Source organism: Crinia signifera, chromosome 3, assembly GCF_055691185.1.
Source record: "Crinia signifera chromosome 3, ASM5569118v1, whole genome shotgun sequence".
Lineage (NCBI taxonomy): Eukaryota > Metazoa > Chordata > Amphibia > Anura > Myobatrachidae > Crinia > Crinia signifera.
In genome coordinates this window covers 8,283,126-8,307,848 of record NC_139219.1, presented here as the reverse complement: position 1 = coordinate 8,307,848, position 24,723 = coordinate 8,283,126, and the positions used below count along the sequence as shown (strand labels likewise).

Here is a 24,723-nt window from a genome sequence, read left to right as displayed (position 1 = left end):
GGGGGGGAGATTCTGTGATGCCCTAGGTCTGTAGATTATATAGCAATATTTAGGAGTTATTCTGTTGGTACAGTGCAAAGACCAGGTTTTATAATCGCCAATGAAATCCATTTTATCAAAGTTAATCCTATATTACAAACTTTTAGATATATTTACTGTTGAACAAGATTCTATGGAACTAGGAAAACACTTAAATGTAATAGAATATGTTCTAGTCACTTAATGTAGACTACTCGGTGTCCTGTAGTAAAATCCCCACTGTATGGCTAATAAGAACGCTGGACACACAGTAGCTGCTGGGAGAGGACTGACAGGCACTGATTTGTACTGTAGCTTATGAGACATACACTGACCAGTGCTAGTGCAAAACTGCATGGCTCCCTCTGTGGTACTACACGTGCCAGCATGCAGCAAGCATACCTGTGTTACAGCAGGCAGGGGAGCAGCGGAGAGCTGTCACACACTGGCTCACCATCCGTCCTGTGAGTGGCCCTGGCGCTGCGATGATGTCACGGTGCGCGCAGTTCAGACTTCCAGCCCTGGGATGAAGCAGCGTGAGATGCTCCGGGCGGCAGCACACAGAGTGAAAGGAGAGGCGACTGCGGCAGGCACACCGCGCTCCCTGTCACTGCAACACCCCACTGCTACTAGTCCCTTACCACTGCCAACAACCCCTTACCCACTGATACTAGCCCCTTACTAGTGCCCAGAGCCCTGGGGAGGGGCAATAAATGCTAAGCTGTCCTGCTAGAGCGCTAGGGACTTACTTTCTTCACTGATGGTAGTGGCCCGGTCGGCTGCCCTGGGAGGGTTAATTGGCGGGCGGCTGTATCTGTCTTGGTCTGCATCACTTCAAATGAGCTCAGCTCTCTGCCACCCTCTAGTGGCCGGTGCCCTAGGCAAATGCCTAAAGCTGCCTAGTGGTGGTGCCGGCCCTGTATAAACCCCCAGTGTATTCTATATAAAACTATATAAAGCAGTGGTGGCCAAACCGGTCCTCGAAATCTACCAACTGTCCAATTTCCCAGATCTCCTAGCTGGTGCACAGGTGTAGTCATTACTAACTGTCACATTGTCATACCTGCTGCATTCATACCTACTATAGATCCACAGGTGGCCTGATAAACATGAACTGTTGGTAGATCTTGTGGACAGGTTTGGCTGAACCTAATATAAAGGCTTGGTCAGCATGGACGGTGTAATGGTTAGCATTACTGCCTCAGAGCACTGAGGACATGGGTTCTATCCCCACCATGGAGTTTGTATATAATCTACCCTGTACTTGCTTGGGTTTCCTCCCACAATATACTGATAGGTTAATTGACTCCAAATAAAATTAACCCTCTAATGTCTGTGTGCGCACATGTACATGTGGCAGGGAATATAGATTGTAAGCTCCACTGGGGCAGGGACTTATGTGAATGTTCAAATGCTCCCTGTAACACGCTGCGGAATATGTGTGCGCTATATAATAACTGGTAATAATAGTCTCTGTACAGCGCTGTGGAATATGTGTGCACTATATAATAACTGGTAATAATATTCTCTGTACAGCGCTGTGGAATATGTGTGCGCTATATAATAACTGGTAATAGTCTCTGTACAGCGCTGTGGAATATGTGTGCGCTATATAATAACTGGTAATAATAGTCTCTGTACAGCGCTGCGGAATATGTGAGCGCTATATAATAACCGGTAATAATATTCTCTGTACAGCGCTGCGGAATATGTGTGCGCTATATAATAACTGGTAATAATATTCTGTCAGGTGTCTGTTAGCTGTACCTTCATAGAAGTTAGGTGTAAACAGCTACAGGATCAATTTTACCATGAAAACTGCGGCGATCACCACAAAATGCATTTTCCGCGAATAAAACATATAAAATAATGGCTTCCAGAGGACCCTTGTCCAATTCTCAATCTGGCAGGTTTTGCTTCAACTAAGGCAAAACCTACTCCTCCTACAGGGAAAACCTTTGTTGCTTCTAAACTTTGCAAGCAATTCTTCCATGGGAACAATCCTCTCACTTCTCAGGTCATGTGTCAAACTTTAGAAATTCTGAGAAGATCCTATTGGTGGCCTACCATGCAATAAGATACTCAAAACGTTGTTGCTTTATGTGTCAAGCGCACACAGCATAAATTACCACATCAAGCACCTGTAGGTCCACTATACCCAGAAACATAGAATTTGACGGCAGATAAGAACCACTTGGCCCATCTAGTCTGCCCCTTTTTTAAACATGTTACCTCAAACCATATTTGATCCTTATTTTTTTGTAAGGATATCAATATGCTTATCCCAAGCAGGTTTACATTGTACTACTGTATTTGCCTCTACCACCTCTGATGGGAGGCTATTCCACTTATCTACTACTCTTTCTGTGAAGTAATTCTTCCTCACATTTCCCCTGAATCTTCCTCCCTTTAGTTTCAGAGCATGTCCTATTCATTAGGGCGGAGTGAAACCCAGTTTTTTTTTCAGCAAGTTTCTTTTCCTGATCACATCAATTTCAGAGCATCCTCTCCCCCCCCCCCCCCCCCCCCCAAAAAAAAAAAAAAAAAAAGCTGTTTAAGGAAATCCTCGCCATCCTCTTACGGCGAGGATTTGCCCGTTACATTGAATACAGTGAGCATCTTTGACGGCGAGGATGGCTTGTTTTCGGCAAGGAAAAGCCGTACAAACCCTCCTCGCCGGCCGCATTGAATACCCCCCCCCCCCATGGGATACGGTCATCTATTAGAATGAACTTAGGTCTACAGTCATTAGGTCGACCCCACTAGGTCACTGGCAGGAAGGTCGACCTAACTTAAGGTCGACATGGGCCAAGGTCGACATGACTTAAGGTCGAATTTGCATAAATGTCGACATGAGGAAGGTCGACTGGTCATAAGGTCGACATGGAGTTTTTCACATTTTTTTGAGCCGACAGGCGGTATTTCATGCCCTAACATCCACTAGGGCGTGGAGGAGGTTATTAAAGCTGTGGCGAGCGAAGCGAGCCACCGTGCCCTAAGCATTGCGAGCGAAGCTAGGGTCCTATTCCCATTGCCAACTGTGTCCATGTCGACTGGGTCGACATTCGGATAAAAAAAAAAAATGAAAAACCCATGTCGACCTTATGACCAGTCGACCTTCCTCATGTCGACCTTTATGCAAATTCGACCTTAAGTCATGTCGACCTTGGCCCATGTCGACCTTCCTGCCAGTCGACCTAGTGGGGTCGACCTAATGACTGTAGATCTAAGTTCATTCTGACAGATGTACCGATTTCCCCCCCCAGTCAGACTTTGCTTATTTACTTCCTTCTCCAAGGCTAATAATGATCAAGGCCCGGTCATTGGTCCAGGAACGCCGCCTTAAGACTCGCTGGATTCTCCACGGTAAATCCATTTATCCTTCACATGACTTATAGGGTCTACACATTTCCTAAAATGCCCCTCATTGCTCCATGTGTAGAGGCGATAGTGATGCGTGTCCCCACATGTCGCGATTTCCCCATCTAATATCCAGCATGCTGGACTGGATAAATCTGGTGACATTGCCGGTCACACACACACACACACACCACTGTGCAGCACTGTGTCCTGAGCGCTCTGGTATCCCACAGAATGCTCAGCAATCTCCGTGTGGAGGCCCCTTTACAGTCTCTTTTCATAAAGGGCAGATTGTAATTGTTCTAAAGCCAAACCAATGATCCAATTATAAACAAATTGACAAAAGATTTCACTGCTCTTCCTCAATGCCAATAGGCGCGTTTCTCTGACTCCATTTCTGGCACTGCACGTCGCTATAATACACAGTGATGGCACTATATAGGAGCAAGAAAACCCAATATCTCCTTCATCTTGTTATGGTTTATACGGGCAGATCTCGTGCGCCAGTCCAGTTTTATAAACACAATATTCTTTCATGAAACATCTACAATATGAATGCATTTACAAATGGGTCAAAGAATTTCACACAAACCCCCAGCAAACGTCAAATGATCTTTCCCATTCTCACTTATTCAGAACATACATTAATCATTAATATATTTCCCCAGATGAGTTTTTTTAATTGGTCGTTTTCACAGTTTATGTCGCCATCATCTAACATGATGAAAGCTGCAATTTCTCTTGCTGAACAGCAGGTGGCACCCTATACACAGGAGAAGCAAACTCCTAACCCTACATGAGCTGAATCCTGGAGCAATGACAAACTTCCAAATGTCATTTGTAAAGCCAACAGACAGAAGCCTTGAGCTGTGTACAGAGGGCACATCCGCCTGGTACGCCAGATCTGATGCCTGTTAGCTCGTGCATTACTGTTCAGGACTAAACTAAAAGTACACTACTATCATAGCAAAACACACTCACTGTAAACAGCTCAGATGAATAGAAGGTTCCTGAGCACCACAACCACAGTACCAGCTATACAGCACTACCTTACAGACATCCAACAATACAGTCTAGGTGCCCGACCGAATAAACATTAAGGAATCCACGGTATTGAAATGCACGAAACCAAAAAGATATAATTTTCCATTATTGACAAATCTGCCACAAAGCGATGTCAGTGGGAAAGGCCGAGCACCATAAACATCCTCGCACAATGTGGCAGAAGACCTTTGGTATAATCTATTCCATGATAACCACTTGAGATCCGCACCAAAAGAAGTGAAATGGTGTGTACACACGGTGCCATTGGCACTACTGATTGTGAAAAAAATAAATAAATCAATAGCAAATTAGTGAAACAGCACAGTGTGCGCCACATCCGATCCCGATGCGTGGCCCAGAGGCATCGGGTTGGAAAGTAGAAATAGACTGCAGTACAGTCAGAACGAGGACCATGCTGCTCAGTACAGCATGCCCGCCCCCCCTCCAAGCCGGATCGATACCAGTGGCTGCCAAATTGCACTATGCGTACACACCATAGGCATCCTGTACTTCCAACATACGCCTAATTGGGGCTATGGAATTCATATTTATACAAATAAACCACCGTTCTAGAAGGATATATTTCAGCATTTGTATAGATGTAAAACTAGTCATGATCTTTCTTTTTCGAGACAAACAAGCTGTGAGATCGGTAAGATACATCTCTTCTAGAACAGGACAGGATCGCACCAGTGTGACCTAGTAAAATTGCAGCTATCTCTAGTGCTTTGATGTTACAGAATGTTCCTCTTGTGACCTACTGTGTGAACGTCCCCCTATTTTGCATTTGTCTCTGTTCCATTTTGATGCAGTTATATTCCTGGCACTGCCTGACACTCAGGCGGCACATGACAGACATCACGGCCCTTGACAACGGAGCACAGTGCACTGTTAGGAGAGTTTGCCTATGGAGAAAACAACTCACTCACTTTCCATCAGAGACAAATGTCATCCCTTGGGGTCTGCGTGAAAATAGATACAGCGAAGCCTGAGCGAGACAGATGAAGACATTCTCTCGGGCAGCCAATGAAATACAAAGAATAAGATGCAACATGCAGAACACACAAATTACCTGAAGTCTGGAAGGTGCAAGAGACCAGAGGAGCAGGAACTGAAGGGTCTTTGCTAGCTTGCTTCTCTTTGCTGGACGGAGTTCCAGGGGTCGGGTCCTTTGCAGGGGGTAGAGGCCGAGAGATGGATTCATCAGGCACAGTCCCAAACGCTTCTTTTCTAACGGAACCCCCTTTATCAGAGCTTGGAAGACTCTCTTTGACCTTGTCCTGCAGATCTTCCTTTTTCTTGGGCTGATCTTTTGGACTATGGTCCTGCTGCGGACTACTTTCCTTTGCTTTAGCCTGCTCGTCTTTGGGAGCTTTGGGGAAGATCTCATCGGCAAACGCAACGGCAGAGGGCTTGTCAAAGTGCGTTGGTCCTGCTAGCGGCGACACGTCTTTAGAAAACACGGCTTTTCCGAACGCTTCCATTTGCAAAGGCTTCTCTTGATTGGACGTTTGTGTAACGGTATCATCTGCTAGAAGATCATTATCCTCCGCGAGATAGGGCGTGGCCTGGTAAGACTCTAGGTAGGCTTTGCTGGGAGGAACCTCTTTCCACTTTGGAATACTTTCAGGATCATTTTCTGGAGTAAAGTCTTGGGACTTTATATTGCTGGGGGCAGCTGTGGCCGCTTCCTTTTTGACATCCACAACCTCCCAGTGTTTGAAGGATGGTTCACTTTGTTCAGACTCTGGAGAGCTGTCATCGTAGTGCGGAGTAAAGTGCGAGTCAAACTCAGTCTTCAGCGCCTTCGAAAAATCTGTCGCCAACTGTTCCGGGATGGTTTCCTTTATCAAGTCGCATGCTGTGGATATGTAGGGTGCTTCGGGCTCTTCAACTCTAGACTCCTTTACAGCCTTGACCGGTCCAGGAACACGTTGATCTTGGATGCTCCCTTTATTAGTAGCTTCTTCATACGACGGTGGTTTTTCAGATTCATACTTCATCTTCTCCTCACTGAGAAGGGACACATGTCTGACTGGAGATACATCAGGCTTAGGCACCATAGTGTTTAAACTAACCGGGGCGGATGCGATAGGAGCTTCCATGACGATATCGGGCAAAACTGGTGAGGAGACAGAATCGGAATCGTCGAACAGAGGAGAGTTTTGAAATGTCGGACTAACATTCTCCACAGGGGCTTTAGCAGAAGTCGGAACCAGATCGATTTTCGGCTTTGGTATACCAGTCTCGTAAACCTCACTTTCATATGCTTCTTGCACGATATCTGGGGTAAGCCCTTCTGGCTTGTTGGGCCCTGGGGTTACGGCATTCCCAGATACACTCTCAGTTGTGACATAGTCACCTTCTTGATCAAAGTGTTCAAAGAACGGGTTAACGGTCGCAATGTTTGAGCCCAGATGAGAGGAGGCAATGCGGGTTTCAATCCCTTCCATCTTCTTCTCCTCATCAGTCTTGTTTCCAGAAGCTGGACTCCCTCCAAATGCCAGAGGAAAGGTGTGTTGCAGAGGAGCAGAAGAAGGTTCATAACTGGAGGAATCGGAGATGGCCTCGGGAGTCACTGGTGAAATATCATCTGATAAGTCTAGATCCTTCTCTTCACTATTTTTTTCCTCTGGCTTTACTATAGAACCAAAATTCAAAGCACTAATATTACTTTTAAGATCAACAGCCACATACTTAGGTTCATAATCCATTTCGTAAGCCCTTGTGCCCATAAACGGCTTGAAATCAACATACTGTTCATCGTGACCTTCTTTGAGATCGGAAAACTCTTCATGAGGTGGCCCAACAGATTTTAGCATTCCAGAAAACATTTCCTTAGCAGACTGCGTGTATACTTTTGTGTAGTCTCCAGAGAGAGAGTCAAGTTGAGATGTGGGGTGTTCAACAGCATGTCCCCTTTCGGAAAAGATCAAGTCTTCCTTTAGGTCACCTGGAGAGATCTTGTAGCCTCCTACTTCAGAATAGTCAGTGTCCATGCCATGACCAAACTTCCCCACTACAGATGAGCCCTCTAAGGACTGTGACAGCGCATACACATCACTAACGGTGCCTTGCAAAGCTTCAGGTGCAGTAAAGTCAGCAGGAAAAGCGTGATCTTTAGTATAATCAGCAGAGAGAGAAAACAAGGGAGGAAGGGAAGGAGACTGAAGCAGTGGAGATGAGCGCTCCTCTTGGCCAGCCGGCACAGTACCAGAAGGCTGTTGGAAATCCATTATATGGGCTGTGATGGCGAACAGAAAGGGAAGAGATCAGTAGCAGACAGGAGCAAAACACTTTGAAGAAAGAGCAAAAGATACAGGATTAGTTTGAAAAAACGAATTGAACATTAATTAAAAGAAAGAATACGGTTCAAGGGGAAGTTGGAGGAGGCCTTTTGTGATCAAATTGCTTTTAGCTTTTTATCACTAAAGCGTACTTGTGACCAAGAACATAAGCCTTGGCCCCACCAGGAGGAGGTGCCTATCATAATATAAGATTCAATACTGTATTACCTCCTGCCCCATTGTAAGGACAGCAGGAGCTTCTCCCACATCATTATTCATGTCCCAATGCAATGTAACAGACCAACACGCAGAGAATGCAGTCACTTAAGCTGCATACTTCATACGATTAGCGCAATCCTAATACACCGTTTCCTCCTATGTGACAGGTATGCTTTAAATCAAGTTCAAAGGAATTGCATGCTAATGAGGAACGGTTTGTTGTTGCGATGAGTTCTACAGACAACTAGATATTTTAAATACTACCATTAAGGAAAAACAAATTGGTTGAAATATATTTAAACCATATTGGGAGGTCTGAGATGAATGACATCGTTATGGGGCTAGAAATAGGGTGAAGGAACATCCAGACCCACTTCTATTACTCTAGAAATAACATGCGGCTTGGCTCCTTTCCCCCATGAAGAGTTCTACAGGTGCACCCAAGTTGGAGAGCAGGAAATGAGATGTACAGAGGAGAAGCAGTGTCAGTAGCATAGAAGGACTTGCCTGCAGAGGACTGCGTCAGAGGAGCAGATGAAGCAGGAAGAGGAAAGAGGTTCACATCTGAAAAACAAACAAAACAAGACCTAAGCAGAGAACACAGAAGACGACCCCACAAGACAATAGAACACAGAATAATGATGAGGATTAAACATTGCATTATAGGGAACAGAACAATGCTTAATCATCAACATTACATTATAGGGAAACAGGGCCTGCATCTAGGACAGCAAACATCACCCCATTACCTGTGATCCAGAGACCTCAACACATTTTAGTGCGCAGACATCTCCCATGTGATTTGCAGAGCTTAAATATGGGATTTCTGAGTACTTTAGTTTTGTTTAAGTGTAACCAGGCAAACGCGCAGGGCGATAACAGCATGTTTTCCAAGCAATCTGACTAGAGCGTAATTAAGCACAGATTGCTACGTGTGTATGTCCCATAGTGATACTACACCATGTATGGGCGATCTAGCAAGCCATGTGTGCCAAGATCTGACTAGCCTGGATCGGTAAGCACACCAAGTCTCCCCGTGTGTATGAGCCCTAAAAACTACACCCAAAAAGGCACCAGTCACCCCATTTTCTATAACAAAGTGTTTCCTGAAACGATCAACCTTATGGTTCCAATATGTGGCACAGGAAATAGATGTGGTTCCAATTGTCCACATATTTTATGATTGGCAGCCACGGTCACTGGTTTTGCCTATTACTTTGACCACAAAATGAGTTTTGGTCCTGGACTACTAACCCCAGATGTCTAGGCATACAGCTTAAGAAACACTGGTACTGTGGGACATGTTTTATTCAGGTAGCAGATGAGCCTGCAGCAAGATCATAGATAACATACCACCACCGGACGACATATTGGGTGTATCCAGATCAGCAGCGCACTTACACACATGACAAATATCTAGACTAGGGAAGATACGTAGTCACCAACAGATGTCCTACTTTCCAGAAAAGATGGCTGTTCACAGAATTGTAAGCTATAAATTATGACTAAGAGACATGTACTGGGAGTTGCTATAGTAGGAAATGTTGATGTGTGTATTCCAGTGACCGATGACCCATCACACAAAATATTTCACAGGCTCACAGCTATCTTTTGTCAACTGCACTCACAGATCCAGCCCTGGGTAACGTTACCACAGGAGTCTGTCACACTCTGCTCACCGGAGTAATAATGCTAAGGGCTGGATTTACATTTACATGGCATTTTCACAAACCGACAAGATTCAGCGTAACACTAAAGGGCCCCTTACACTTGTGAGATTTTGTAAGATTTGATCCAATTTGAGTCAATTTATCTGACAAAATCTGATGTGCCTGATGTGTAGACACAATCCCTTGCCATTGGGTATAACCAAGAGATTGGAAGAGCTTGAACCTCCTGCACATAGGATAAATCTCGAGTCAATCAGGTTCAATTTGTTTGTAATCGGGTGAAATCGGGCCCAAATCGCATAGTGTATGGGGGCCTTTAAAGGGGTATTCAATCTGGCGTCACGACTGTCGGGCTATCCCAACAGCCGTGACCCGGTCCCAGTCTCATGCGGCTTGCAGTCAGCTCAGCAGGCGGTACGCCTGCCGAGCGCCAAAAAGAGGGCGTGGCCGCAAGATGCGGCTGGAAATAGTCAAGCTGCTGCCAGAAGCTTGACAATTCCCAGCAGAACGTGCCTGACTGCTTGTAAAGTGGGACACGTTCTGCCAAGATCCCACTGCCATTTCCCCCCAAAGGGAATAGCGGCGGGAGATTGAACACCCCCCCCTTTAAAAAAAAAATATATCAACTGAATTCTCCCGTGTAAGTCCTGAAGGAAAAAAAATAAAACCAACACTTTCTAGTACATAAATCCCTCAGTGCCATATGGAAATGTAGACAAATGTAAGACTCGCTGAATGTAACGTGCCTATTAATCTCTACTGGTGTAGAAACGATGCAGAGCACCTCTGGGAGATCTCTTCAATTGAACTGATCAAAGTACAATAGGAAAAGGTTATGGATTTATATTCTGCGGTGGAGGAGATTCTAAGAGGCGCAGTATTATCACTACCAGGAACCTTTAGAATTCAAAGAGATGACTGGATTTGGTTTTTCACTTTGTATTACAAGGTTCCCTATAAAATGAAGACATGCGAGGATATTCTATTATCCCTGATAAAATAATCGGGTACAAAATAAATAAAACTATTTTTCCGCACTTTCCCCCAAAAGTATTTTAAAGTCGTGCTATCCAATTTGGATTCCCAGACAAGCTCTCCTGTGTGCTTTTGGAAGCCGCAGCCTAGTTTTCCCTGTCATAATGGGGCATCCTTTGGGGATTTTGCTTCACTTGCCTGAGGCAAACAAGACAACATCCCCAATAAGCCACAGCATGGTGTGGTTTTCAGAGCTAGTTAGATAGCCCCGCCGAGCCTATTACCCACCATCGGCAACTGGGGATTCTAGAATTTGACCAATTGTTTGCCGTTTCCCTTTAAGATCTACATGAATAATGATGTACAGGATTATGGCAGAGAATGGGATTATGTTATAATAAATGTGTGTTACCTGTACACACTAGCAGTATACCAAGACCCCTTATGTGATAAATTTGTGAAACCCCCAAGTCGACTTTTTCCATGTCAACCTTTTGGGGTCAAACTAGACACAGTCGACATTATTATATATCACACCCATGTTGACTAGCCTGGGTGTGGTAAATAAATTGGGTATGCGTCGATCCGATTTAGGTTGGCATGCATTGGGCCGACCACTGAGGTCAACAAGGATTAGGTCTACACCTGAAATAGGTTGTCAACAGGATTGGAAGGTAAACGTAGGCATTAGGTCGACATGAGTTTCACAGGGTTTTGTCCTGAATGTCGACATAGCCGCCATGGACAACGTCAAAGTGTACCGCTGCACTCGCCATGCTTCGGGCGCGGCACACTACTTTACAAGTAGGGCATGATTACCGTCCGTCGGCAAAAAAACACATCAAAATTCATGACGACCGTACCATTGTGAATTGCTTGTGTTGACTTTCAGCTCCAATCTACCTTAAACATGCCAACATATTTCAGGTGTCGACTTACTTAGTGGTTGACCCAATACATATTGACTGTATCCCAATAATACCAGGACTTCTTGGACTAGAGGGCTAGTGAAGGAAATGTTGGTGGAGCTGGAAGGGTCTCACCCCCACCCCCAATACCAGCGTCTTACAGCAGACAAAATATATTTAAATTGGGTAATTAAATGTGCACGAGATTTCCACACCTTTGTGTAGCTCAGAAAAAGCGCCACAAAACACAGCCTTTAAAAAGACGTTAACTTATTTTGATAGTTTTCCAAAAACAAAAAAGGCCAAAAAGACCTGCACAGCTTTACTGCCCCCCAGTTCCACCAGCAGCTAGCTCATTAAGAAGTGGTAATAGCCAGCACAATGCAGTCAGCTGGAAACCATGCAAAGCAACGGAACCTCCCCATTGTCTAATATTCTAATTGCAAACATTGGAAAACAAGGTTTCTTTGTTCCCTGCATGAAAGCGTGGCCTCTTCCCAAATATGATCATCCAAACACTGACAGCCAGGCACAGGAGAATAGGATATCGGCAACATGTGACGGCTTCAGCACTTCTTGAAAGTCGGCACAAGATTTGGAAAGCCAAACACAAACAAAAGACAATTCTCATGCTGTTCCGCAGCCAAGTCTAACAGATCTAGGCCAGACAGTGGTAAGCAGCAACAGCGGACAAGTTCCAGAACTAGTGAGTAGGGGGCCAATGTCCAACAACCCCACCAACATGACAGCACAGGAAGTGGATGGGGTCCTTATGACGAATGCTAATGAACCAAAGGGCTGCAGGATGTGCAGGAATTCCAGCAAGTACTTTACGCCAGTAAAACAGCATTAATATACAGGGCAAAGCCAGGTAAGTTATTCCTTGTAAAACTTTTGCCACGGGCACTCTGCCAGGGTTACCTTTACAGGGAAAAAATATAAGACAAGAACCACCAAAAAAACAACAACACAACAGTTAAATAAAAATATAAATAAAAAAGGGACAGAAAAGAGCACTTGCATTATTTCATGTCATTCCGATGCTGGGAGAGGCAAAATGTTGGATTGAACTTTAATAACCAATTGTTTCCTTATCCTGACAAAGTGGAACAGTTTCTGACTCCGCCCACCACCATGTGAGATCAGGGAAGGCGGGGCATAGGCTAATGCTTTTAGGGATCAGCACTCACAAGATATTACTAATTTGCATACAGTACAGATTTTCTATCCAATATATGGCCATGTAGACTGGCCTATACTAGGAATTAGATTATATCACATAAACCCATAATATTCCTGGCAAATAAAAGGCGTTTAATTACCAGTATGTCCATTACACATGATTAAGACATGAGCTCTGAGCATCTCACCCAAGATCTGACACACACTGCTACCTGGTCACCTGCTATGGAGAGAATTTAGTCCTGTACACAGTAAGCCAGGCATGTCCAAACTATGGCCCTCCAGCTGTTGTAGTTTCACAAGTCCCATCATGCCTTGCTGCAGTTTTGCTCTTAGGGAATGCTAAAACTATGGCAAGGCATGCTGGGATGTGTAGTGTCAACAGCTGGAGGGCCACAGTTTGGATATGCCTGCACTAGGCGATATACGGAGCGATATCATTAAATTTGACAACTCTGAGTGACAGCGATCATTATATTGCCCAGTGTATATGCTCTGCCTGACAGCCGATGCAAGCTCCCTAAATACTTGGGAACGGATCGTAATCCAGTATCCATCTCATTGTTCCTATTCGTATCTTACACTGTACAAGGCAATTGTACTCCAACAATCCCAATATCCGATACTGGGAACTACCCCGTGGGTACTGGACATATTCTGAAACTAAATGTTATAAATTGGTGACGTCGCTGGCTCCCTGGGCGAGATAGTAGCAGGGGGGATGCCCTCTGGTCGCCCTGTGCTAGGCTGAACATTCCTCCGTCCCTCCTAATTATTAATGCTGTGTTTCTACAGTAAAAAGGGCAACCTTCCAATGCCACCGCCCTGTTCAAGGACACTGCAGGGAACAATGATGTGCCTGACTGGCTAATAGGGGGGATAACTTGGACTAAAATAAATACAAGCAAACATTATGAAATGAATGAAAGTCTCCTTTATCACCAAGTTCACGCTGTCATTTAGGTTTAATGGTCCTTAGGTGTGAGGCAAATGGATTATAGAAAAACAGGCGACTTCTTTAGAACTTTACTTTCTGTTCAGAGAAGATGGGCTAAATATGTGCTCTGTAATAGAACACAAGTCACTGGTCAGTACCCAGCCTAATAAGAAGGAAAGGAGATACTGCCGCACTTCAGCATCCCACGTTGTACTAGATAGCATGTCTGGGTAATGTGTATAATGACTGTATGTACGCACGGAACCCAATACCAGAGATGTAATTTTAAACATGTACCTAGAAACTCAACCGTTTCAAAATAGACACTGCGATGCATTCATCCGGGGAAGCGCTGGAGACCTGCTGGTCAAGCGAGAGGGTTTCAGCCCTGATGACAGAGATGGGGCGATCCCAACAACAACTTCTGGTTCTCCCCCATTCATGGCAAAACTATTCTACATTGACCGTAAACCATCGATGATTTCGTATCGATGGCCATTCCCCACACCACACTGCGTCCAGCTCTTTTAATCAAATGCCCCCAAAGTCTTTTACATGTATATTTTATTTACTATTGCAGACCCAAAAGAAGAGCAAGTGCTGCAAGCCCAGCTAAGACTCCACAAAAATGGAAAGGGCGACAATTACCATAAGTAGTAGACTGCTATCACTCTGAGCAGTCGGATTCCCAGAAATATGGGGACCAAGCAAGGGCACCAGTTAGACCTCATCCAGTGTAGCCATCCAGGTGTACAGTCAGACAGCGCCGCGCAGCAGATACATTGAGCCGCATTTATCAGTCACATGACTAAAGGAAATAGCTAACCTGCAGTGCACCCAACTTGGAAAGAGGAAAACATAATAATGCACCACTTTCCCCATTCTGCCAGAGATTATTGATCATTAAATGAGGTGTGTGAAATATATTTGCATTAACTGCTAAAATAGAACACACACATTCCGGTCAGAGATTGCGAAGATGGACAGAGCCTCCCTAGAGTAGCCAATAGATGCTGGGGCTTACAAAGTTCAGCCGATATTACACATGCAATACGAGCTTCTGCTTGCGTCTTCATCCTGGAAATGCTCACTTGGAAACTGCATCAAATTAATTTGGTGAGAGACGCTCTATTCGGTTACATGTAGCCAGAAAGCCGATACATCACAAGGTGCTGCACTTGTGATGCTGCAAAAAGAACCCAGGAAGCAGCTGAGTGCAGGAAATGATGTTGTGCCTGTGTAGTCTCTGTCCTGCGGCAACCACTACACTACCCAGCAGCACCATGGGACAGGAGCCAGTGACTCTACAGCGTTCCAAAGCTAGATGCCTTAAGGTAAAACACATCCATTTGCCACATTTTTCCAGCAATAACACCTTTGCCATGAATTACCAGGAGGCCTATAAGGCAACAGCTGCATATTCTACATCAAAGTACCTCAACTCTTTTCTTGTACCCCTTTTAACAGCAAATAATTGCAAAGTGTCCCTTAAGGCCCAAACACACTGGCGATTTTGTACCGAAAGCAGCTCAGTTCTGTTTGAGTCGCTTTCAGCTCAAAAGCCGCCCAGTGTGTACGGCCTTGTGCTCCCGCATCACCGCCAGCCGCTGCCCATCATCTGCTGGTATTACCAGCAGATGAGTGATAGGGTGGACAGCTTTCCATAGTGCCCTGCTACGGAAAGCCGTCCACCTCTGGGAAAATTGCTTATATGGGTCCCCATTATTGCTGTCCATACAGGCTGTGCAAGTACGCCCAGTGTTTATGCACCTTTACCAAGTACACCCTGTCGCATGTACACTTCAGCCCAATAGAAATAGTTTTTCACACAAAACTGTTTGTAACCCCATAGGGATGTCAACCGATTTGTGCAAATTCAGAGTTCTGCGAGGGGTAAGATACGGTGCTGTTGTCAGCATATAAATAAAGCAATGGAAACGCTCTTCCTTCACCCACAACTGAACGCCCCAAATTGTCTAGAACTTCAATTGGTAGAATCCTCCCTTGCACCTAAACTATCAGGTTCAAACACGACAGATTCCGAATCCATGTTCCAAATAGCGTATGGTAGCACAGCTGGTATAATGGTTGGCATTACTGCCCATAGTACTCTAGACCTGGGGTTAGTTCCCGCCATGTACCTGTGTGGAGTCTTCATGCTCTCCCCACATTTGCTTCCTCCAGTTTCCTTCCACAATGAGAACCTTAAGGTCCATAAACACAGGGTGACTATGCCCAGCATGTATGGACAGCGATGATGAGAATCATCGCTGCGGGGAAAGCTGCTCAGTGCATACACACTGAGCGGCTTTCCCCCTGCCTGGCACCAGCGGAGGGGGGAGAAGCACACAGTGCATAGCACAGCGCTATGCAAAGCCATCCTGAAAGCTGCTCATCTGCTGGTATAACCAGCAGATGAACGGCTTTCCCGGCGATGTTGCGGGAGCGCGCAGCAGTACTCACCGCCGGGCCATACACACTGGGCGCCTTTGAGCTGAATGCCGCTCAAACCTCCTGTTTTGAGCGACTTTCAGCTCAAAGTCACCCAGTGTGTATGGGCCTTTAAAGGGCGTATATAAATAACAATGACTATTCTCTGCTGAAACCTCTGCCAGCTGGATCTCACTCCCTCACCACGGCGGTGATTACTGTGCAGCCACACATAGCAATGTATTCCTCATATAGGCCAACAGGACGGAGATGGAAAGCCAACCACACACACACACTTCCACTACATCACTGCCGATGGGCTCTGCGCTCTGCCCAGCCAGGTCACTGCCCGTCTCATCATATCAAGCTTGGTCAGTACCAATATAGCAAAACTACTGACATCTCTCCTCGGCCTTCTAGACTGCAAACTCAACCAGAACATTAATAGGTCATATACAGCAGAACTAAGAAGAACAAAAACACAAGCAAAATATAAACAACTATAGGTGGGAAAACAACCCAGGTGTAATATACTTGACGCAAAATGAATTCATAAGGTAGCTGCAGGTTCGGGTTAGAATGTGCTTATTTAGCAGAACACACTAAAATAGGCTGATTTTACAGAGGTTCGGGAATAAGTGGGATTTAGGGAGATTTTGGGGTGGGAAGGTAAGGGTTATGTACTAAATAGAATGTGTTATGCTGGGTACACACCAAAACGATTTGGATTGGATGAAAATCATAAGCAAATCGTGCGATCTGATTTGCATACGATCCGATTCCATCAGATGAATGGATCTTATACAGATCCTACAGTACCTGCAGCGGGTAGGATCAGAATCAGATCAAATTCGGATCCGACCAGACGGTTTTGACCCAATCTGCATCCAATCGGTCTGAATTGGATCCAGATTGATGGGATTGTGCCCAAATCGTTTTGGTGTGTACCCAGCATTAGTGTCAAGGCCCCCATACACAAAGCCGATTTGGGACAATTTCACCTGTTCCCAATGGATCGGGGTGAGAAATCGGATGGCTTTGATGTCCCCTCAGGTCCGATGTGCAGTCACAAACGCTGACCCTCCTCCCAGTGGCAGGGAACAGGGGTCGCATGTGATACATCAGCTGGTCCTACACTGCTGCGACACATCGCAGGGGTGTATGGCCATCTTTAGGCAGTAAGAGTAGGAATGTTGGGTTAGGCACTTATGTGGAGGGTCATGGTGCGGGTATGGGGTGGATTAGGCTAATAACACTTACTCAGCCCCTGTCTAAATGCTGTACAGCAGGATGGCACTGTTTGTATTCTGCACACTGAAACCCACTACGGCATAGTCACCAAACACTGAACTCTTAGGAAGGTATTCAATGTAGGGTCACGACTGTTGGGCTATCCTGTTCTTGGCCGGCTCAACTGTGATTTTGCAGGCGGTATTCAATGTCCCGCCTGCGAAGCGCTGAGAAGAGGGCGTGGCTGCGAGAAGCGACCAGGAGCTCGAAAATTACCAGAAGTACGTCCCCGTCTGCTTGTAAAGTTAAGCACGTTCTGCCGAGATCCCTGTTCAATGCTGTCGGGGAAGACAGCATTGAGTAGGCCCCGCCACCATTTCTCCCATCGGGAATGGCGGCGGGAGATTGAATACCCCCCTTAATAGAGATTTGAGGAACCATATATATTCGGCTCAATACAGTTAAGTGCAATGAAATCTGATTAGCGAATCAGCAGCCAGCAAAGTGTGCGAGTTTGGGTGCCTTTGGAACACTAGCAACCGGCACACCACAACCTTCGCATTTAATTGGATTGAGCCCATTGAACCCCTGGTGGTCCCCAAACATCTTTTTGTTTCTAGACACTCAATCGGCTTTTAGCTCACACACTGAGCAGGAGCCTGCGCAAAGCTACTAAACCGGTCTAACCAATCAGACACAACACAAAGTGGTGCCTAGGTGCCCAAACAGCCAACTGCTTGAACATTTCCGCTTGCCACCTCAGGACTCTGGTGGGCCAGATGCAACATGTTTCAAAAAGTGCAAGTATAGAGTGTTGAACAACCAGCTCCTAAATGCCATGTTACAGGCAAATGAGAGTTAGGAGCTGATTGGCTGGGGTTATCACTTGTTGAAGCTTGGTGCATTTGGCCCTCTGACCATCAAATAAGTGTCTGCAGGATAATATAAATATATATCTCCATCTTCTATTTATTGCCTCTTGTGATTCACTATAGCTGGTTTATATAATTTCCGCAGAGTAACACACTGTACTGAGAAGACATCAGATAAAAGTACTCTGTATTTACCATCACGCTGTAATCTAAGGCTTCAGAGACCTCGTGATATATCAGTCGTCGTCATTAACAACAGTCTGATCTACAGTGAACATTACATACTAACCAACACATAGTCATCTACCTGATGACGGCATACTGTAGGGATCATGCAGGTTACTGTAGTCAATGGACACCAACATACTGCGCACAGGTACATGGTAATACTACAGATACAAGTTACTTCCCCATCACTTGTGGGTAAACAGTAATTATCGAAAGCATCAAATGCAAAAAGCCCCAAAACAAACATGGGTTGTGTGAACATTCCTAAACCCAGATACACACGGTTCAAGCATTAATTGATCTTTCTAATATCAGTTTTCTAACTATAAATCCAGATGTGACCCCGGTTTCCAGGCACAGTTCACACCTAAGTCAGAACCGGTTCATACACGGTTTACAATGCACTTTGGATCAGGGTTACCCCTGGGTCAGTCTCATTTGCAATGAACCCTGGCCCCACCCCCATGTCACTTAAAGACACTCCCTTCAGGCAGACGTGCGTATACACAGCCAATCAGCATTTTTTAACCTGGGACATGCTGTTCACAGTGCACCAACACCGATAGCTGCCAGGGTCGGATTTCAGGTATCCGATAACTTAACGAAATGCGGGATTCCGACGGTCATTTCTCCGACACTGAAATCCCAACTGTCAGGAGCACAACAGTGAGGTGAGCACACTGAAGCCCCTTGCAGCCGCTCCACACTGCGGCCTATTCTATCCCCCCTCGTTCCAGGTCACTGGACCTGGACTATTTTTCAATTACCCTTTCACTAAGATTATCGTAGCAGTGGAAAAGGGAAATAAGTGAGAGTTCACCAACTACATAACTATGAGGGTATCCTATTAAATGCAGTAATTTACCGCTGCTAACCGGTTCGCCGGAGCTATCCTCCTTCTGGTGCTTTAGGTATACCAAGTATAATCCCTGATAACCTGCCCTCTAAAGCTGGGGCCACACACAGCGGCCAAGCGGGTCCCGCTGCCGCAAGGATGCTGTGTGGGGGTCTCACACAGCAGTGTGGCCAGATCCTGCCAAACAGTGCTGACCGAATTTCTAGTGGTACATAGTGTGGATCTGGAAACTTATCCCAGATGCCACAGGTTTTTGCATGTCAGCGGGTCCTTTTTTCGGACGATTTAAAAAATAAATTAAAAAAATGGACCTATATTTAATTAACCTGATGACCATCTGACCAAAATATCACAGTATAGGTCTATTTTTATCATCCAAATAATTACCGCAGCTAATTGGTTACTCCCCTCAGCTGCATTCTCTCCCTGGCATTCTGCTAGGCCAGTGATGGCTAACCTTGACACTCCAGCTGTTGTTGAACTACACATCCCAGCATGCCCCGCATCAGTTTTAGCATGGCCAAATAGTAAAACTGTAGCAGGGCCTGCTGGGATGTGTAGTTCAGCAACAGCCAGAGCATCCAGGTTAGCCATCACTGTGCTAGGCAATGTCGTCTGTAAATGACGCTGTACATTGTTACCACTATTTCCCCACAAATTACTGTAGTATTGCAGCATTATTTTGCAACATAAAAACCATGCAGGATATTACCCCAAATGTTACAATATCCGATAAAAATGTATTGGGTGCAGACACCTACTGGAGTATATAAAGATGAATCAGATGACTAGAGGGAAGGGATGAGGGAGCCTGACAGTCACAGCTCCTGCACCCCTGACAGTTCTTCAGCAATGAATCAGGTTTCTCCCAGCAGCTGGCACACATCAGACCCCACCTCGCCACATCTATTATGCACACTCACTGACCACACACCCACCCCTTATAGAAACATGGCCGCCAGATACAGGAGTTGGCAGAGGTGGGCAGTCGGCACTGTGCAAGGATGCAGCTCAGACACAAGTCGTCCATTGCAGCAGGGCAGACATGCTGGAGAACAGGAGGGGCATGTAGTCACATCTGGTTCCTGACTCATGGCAGGAGCAGCTATATTCCCATCTCCGACTCCACGCATGTCGTTTATCACCCTAGCTGCCACCTACCAGGTCCGACCCCCAACTGTGGCAGACTCGCGCTTTCCTGCCCTCTCACGTGCCAACTCCTCTATACCCTGCACACAATAAATATATATAGGTTTACATGACTAATCCATCGTGTGCTTCCCAAGCAGCAGGCCGTCATACCCACAGTCAGCTACGCTAGGGCCTATATGGAAAAAGGATGTGTAACTATAACGTGACACATGGCAAGCACCCACTCCATGACTGATGAGGGACATATGTACTAAACCGCAGAGAGAGATAAAGTACCAACCAGTCCGCTCCTATCTACCGTGTTACTGGCAGTGTTTGACAAGTGACAGGAGCGGATGGCTTGTGATGAGAGCAACAACACCCAGCTCCCAACTGTCATTTTCCAAACCCAGCCTGTCACAGTTAGTAGCTGATTGGTTGGCTGTTTATCACTCTCCATTGTATCACTTTTTGAAGCTTGATACATCCGGCCCTTCCAGGCTTAGTACATACACACCTATAATCAGTCCCAAACCTAGTGAGTACATGCACACATGTGGCACCCGAGCTGCAGAGGGAGGGGGGACTACATATCCCAGCATGCACGACATTTGGAATAGTGTGGTACTTCCTCACCATAGGTGTGCACACTAATGAATATATATATATATATTTCATACCCCCCCCCCACCCCCCCTCTGGGTGCCCCCCTATTGGGGGGGGGGGGGGGGGGGGTGACCTCTACCAAGGCATGGGCAGCTGCCCCGGACCACCACTCACCCACAGAGCCGGAGGACGGTGCGGCCGGCCGGTGGGGCTCCTCCTCGGGCGCGCTGGGGGTGACGGCCGGCGGGACGCGCACGCTGCTGCCGATGCTGTCGGGGTCCTCGTCCTCCGGTGACGGCTCCAGGCTGTCCGAGTAGCTCCTCCGGTCCTCCTCCTCCTCGTCCTCCTCCAGGGGCTTGGCCGGGAAGGAGACGGAGAAGGTGGGGTGATTGGAGAACTGTCCGGCTCCCCCGGTCAGGTCCAGGACGTCGTCCATGTCGGTGTACCGGTGCCCGTACCCCTCCTCCTCCGGCATCCCCGGAGCATCCTGGCCGGCGCGGCTGGATGAGACGTGCGATGATTGGTCCTCCATGGCGGCTGGCGGGAGCTGCGTGCGGTGGGAAGCCGGCTGCCGGGGAGAAGAAGTGCGCCACCCGTCTGAGGCGAGCGCTGATAACAATGCAGGAGGATGGGGAGGGAGACACGCCCTGGTGACTCAGGCTCTGCCAGGAGCAGCAATCATGGCGGCAGCGGTGCCTCACCCCCACCTCGCAGGAGAGGAGACAACCAGCCGAAGCGCCGAGCATCTGCTGACTGGCAGCCCTGTCCGCCACTCACAGAGCGGGAAGGCTTCGGAGGTGGGACCAGCAGGGGGGATCATTGACCAATCGGAGGGCGAAGCTGAGGAGAAATGGTGGTTGCCATGGACACCAGCACGGTCTGCTACACCTCGGTGCATTCTAGAGACAGGGAGGCGGTGCGGCTGCACAGTCACTTTCCATTGCTGGCTGGTGGAGGAGCTCAGTGAGAGAGAGTGTGGCTGCTGCTGGCTTCATGCTCAGACATGGCTCTCTCAGGCTTATGCATCCTGCCAGCAGTGTACAGTTTATATAATGAGTGACAAATACTAAAACCAGTAATAACTATGTCTGGACCTATGTATCCCAATGTCAGGGGCTGAATGTGGCATAGTAATAGGTTTCATTTACAAGGCGCCACCAGGGTCCCATAGTGCCATATAGTGAGTCATTTAGTACAAGGTTAGTGCCCTTACAAGCGGCAGCCTCAATAAAAGTTCACCACCTGTAGCGATTCCGCAGTAATTCCCACCTGGAAGCACTAATGTACTTATTACATGCCAGAGCGGCATAATGGCTGCCACTGGGAAGCCACCTCCCTGCCTTTTTGCCAGGTCTAAAATGCTACTAGGCAGTGGCGTCACTACAGGGGGTAACCCCAATGTGCCATCTCCTCCTAAGTGGGTGTGGTGTATACCGACAGTCATTAGGACTCTGTGTCAGGGTTTTGGCAGTTGGGATCCCAACATCAGGTAAATGACTGTGGGGATCCCGACTGTTGTTCTACACTGTAACAGGAAGTGCACAACCAGGCTCTTATCTAGGGTGACCAACTCATCCCTTTAATCCGGGACACATATTAATTACACAGGTTCTGTGGCTGGCTTTGACCTGGTTTTAAACTGCCACAGAACCTGTGTAATTAATATGTGTCCCGGACAGGGCCGGATTAACAATGGGCCTGATGGAGCTACAGCTCCAGGCCCACTCTCCAAATAGGCCCATTTTGTAGCTTTCCAATGAGCCCAGCCCCGTGTCGCTAGCCTCCCGGTAACCGGAGATACCGCCAGGCAAACCTGGAACGTTTTCCCCCAAGGATAACATGGGACCCACTAATTCCAACCAATACCCAGTTCCAATGGCTGCCAGTTCCCCCCTCCAGCATCACAGAAGCTCGAGGTTGATATCAGTCGAACCCATATCGCTGGGCCTTCAATCTGATACCTGGTCCATATGGGTTTATTGGTTCTAGAGATATTAAACCATTTTTTTTTCATTTCTAAAATATAATTTCATGGCTGTTCATGTTGTTTGAGGACAGATTTCTCTGGAACCCTAACGGCCCAGTTTCACGGGACCAAATCATTCGAAGCCTACATGTAAATGGGTCAGTTGGTTCCGAAGATATAGGTGGTTGTTTAAAGGGGGGCAGGGGTGGTTTTCTCTCCCCCTCACATCAGAAAATGCAGGGACTAGGCTGGTGCAAAAGGGGCCAGTCCGAGAATGTCCCTGCATGATCCTGGGACCATATTCCTGGGTAAGTCCCTGCATTTTCTGGTGTGAAAGGGGTATTATTTCAAATACCCGGGACATGCAGTGCTCTAAATACAGCCGGGCAGCCCCCTGCTCTCTGCCCGGCTGTCAATGGCTGTCATTTCTGCCCGGCAGCGGCTGTCCCCCAGTTACCGCGAGCATGTATTCCCCTTGGCAATGAGCATGTAATCCCACATGGCAGCGAACATGGAACCCTGGCAATGTGCATGGAACCCCTGGCAATGAACATGTACGTAAGTCACAATTATGTAGCATAATTTTTAATAGGCATTATGGTGTTTGGCATAATACATAATGGACATTATGGTGTGAGGCTTATCATGTAATGGGCATTATGGTGTAAATTTTTAATGCGCGCCTTTGGCGCGCAATGCCCATGTTTATGAAGCATATTGTGCAATCTTTTTGGTATAGTGCAGGCATGTCCAAACTTTGTCCCTCCAGCTGTTGTGAAACTACAAGTCTCATCATGCATTGCCACAGTTTTGCTATTAGGGAATCCTAAAACTATGTCAAGGCATGCTGGGATGTGCAGTTTCACAACAGCTGGAGGGCCACTGTTTGGACATACCTGGTATGGCTCAATCCATGTGGCAAAATGTGAATTTTGCCTTAATCTGTGTGGCATAATGTGAATTTTGGCTCAATCAGTGTGAATTTTGGCTCATTCCATGTGGCATAATGTGTAAGAGGCAAGAACAGTATAAGGGGGTTACTATTGTGTTGCATGATTTGTATAAGGGGTATATGGTGTGCTAAATTTAGGTGACCACATAAAAGGTGCTGAAATGTTGTCTACCAAGTTTCGGCTTTCAGTATTTTTTTTATGACTGCAGTGCCGCCTCACCACGCAAGTATCTTAGGACATCGACATCCTGCGGGTACACCTTTGGAGTGCACCCGCCAATATATCTCCCTGCATTTTTCCTATGCCAGCCCCCTGCCTTTTCCAGGCATATATAATTAGTTGAAAGTATTTACACAAATACAGACACACCCATGAGCAGACCACCCAACCAGAACACTGGTCACGCCTCCCACATTATTAGGTGCTGGCCACAACCCCTATTATTGCGCATAATAGGCCATTGATAATTTTGAGCTCCAGGCCCATTTAGACCTTAATCTGGCTCTGGAACTCCCGGATTAAAGGGATGAGTTGGTCACCCTACTCTTATCCCTTGTTACCGTCTATAATGTCTTCCTAGTGTTCAGTGCGGGATGAGTGCCACCATCGTTCCTTGTTTAGCTGACTGATACAACAATTCACTTGGGGTTTAGTTCCCACATGATTCCAGTATCCAATCCTGGACCAGAACACCCTATTTAAACTTTTCCCACGTGCCTGCTCATTGCCAGTTCAACATGTTTTTAAGCTACTCCTGTCCCCTGTGTCAGAAGCTGTTTCCTGAATTCCGTTTCCTACTAATTATTCCTGATCCTCTCCGGTGTCCTGCAGAGTGCTCATTTTTCTATGGA

At 46.5% G+C, this 24,723-nt stretch overlaps 1 protein-coding gene across 3 annotated transcripts in view; it reads right to left on the bottom strand.

The window, feature by feature from the left end:
* The window catches only part of RTN4 (reticulon 4), a 50,809-nt gene extending 29,135 nt beyond the window's left edge, over window positions 1–21,674 (bottom strand). The window contains exons 1-3 of one of the 3 annotated variants that reach the window (XM_083175211.1): window positions 21,128–21,674; window positions 8,436–8,492; window positions 5,495–7,666 (exon numbers count right to left, since the gene is read on the bottom strand). In XM_083175211.1, the coding sequence (XP_083031337.1) occupies window positions 5,495–7,666; window positions 8,436–8,492; window positions 21,128–21,485 (2,587 nt within the window). In that variant the 5' untranslated portion in view covers window positions 21,486–21,674. The remainder of the gene's footprint in view (window positions 1–5,494; window positions 7,667–8,435; window positions 8,493–21,127) is intronic. The other 2 variants (XM_083175212.1, XM_083175213.1) reach the window with 2 other exon arrangements.
* Window positions 21,675–24,723: the final 3,049 nt, after the last annotated feature.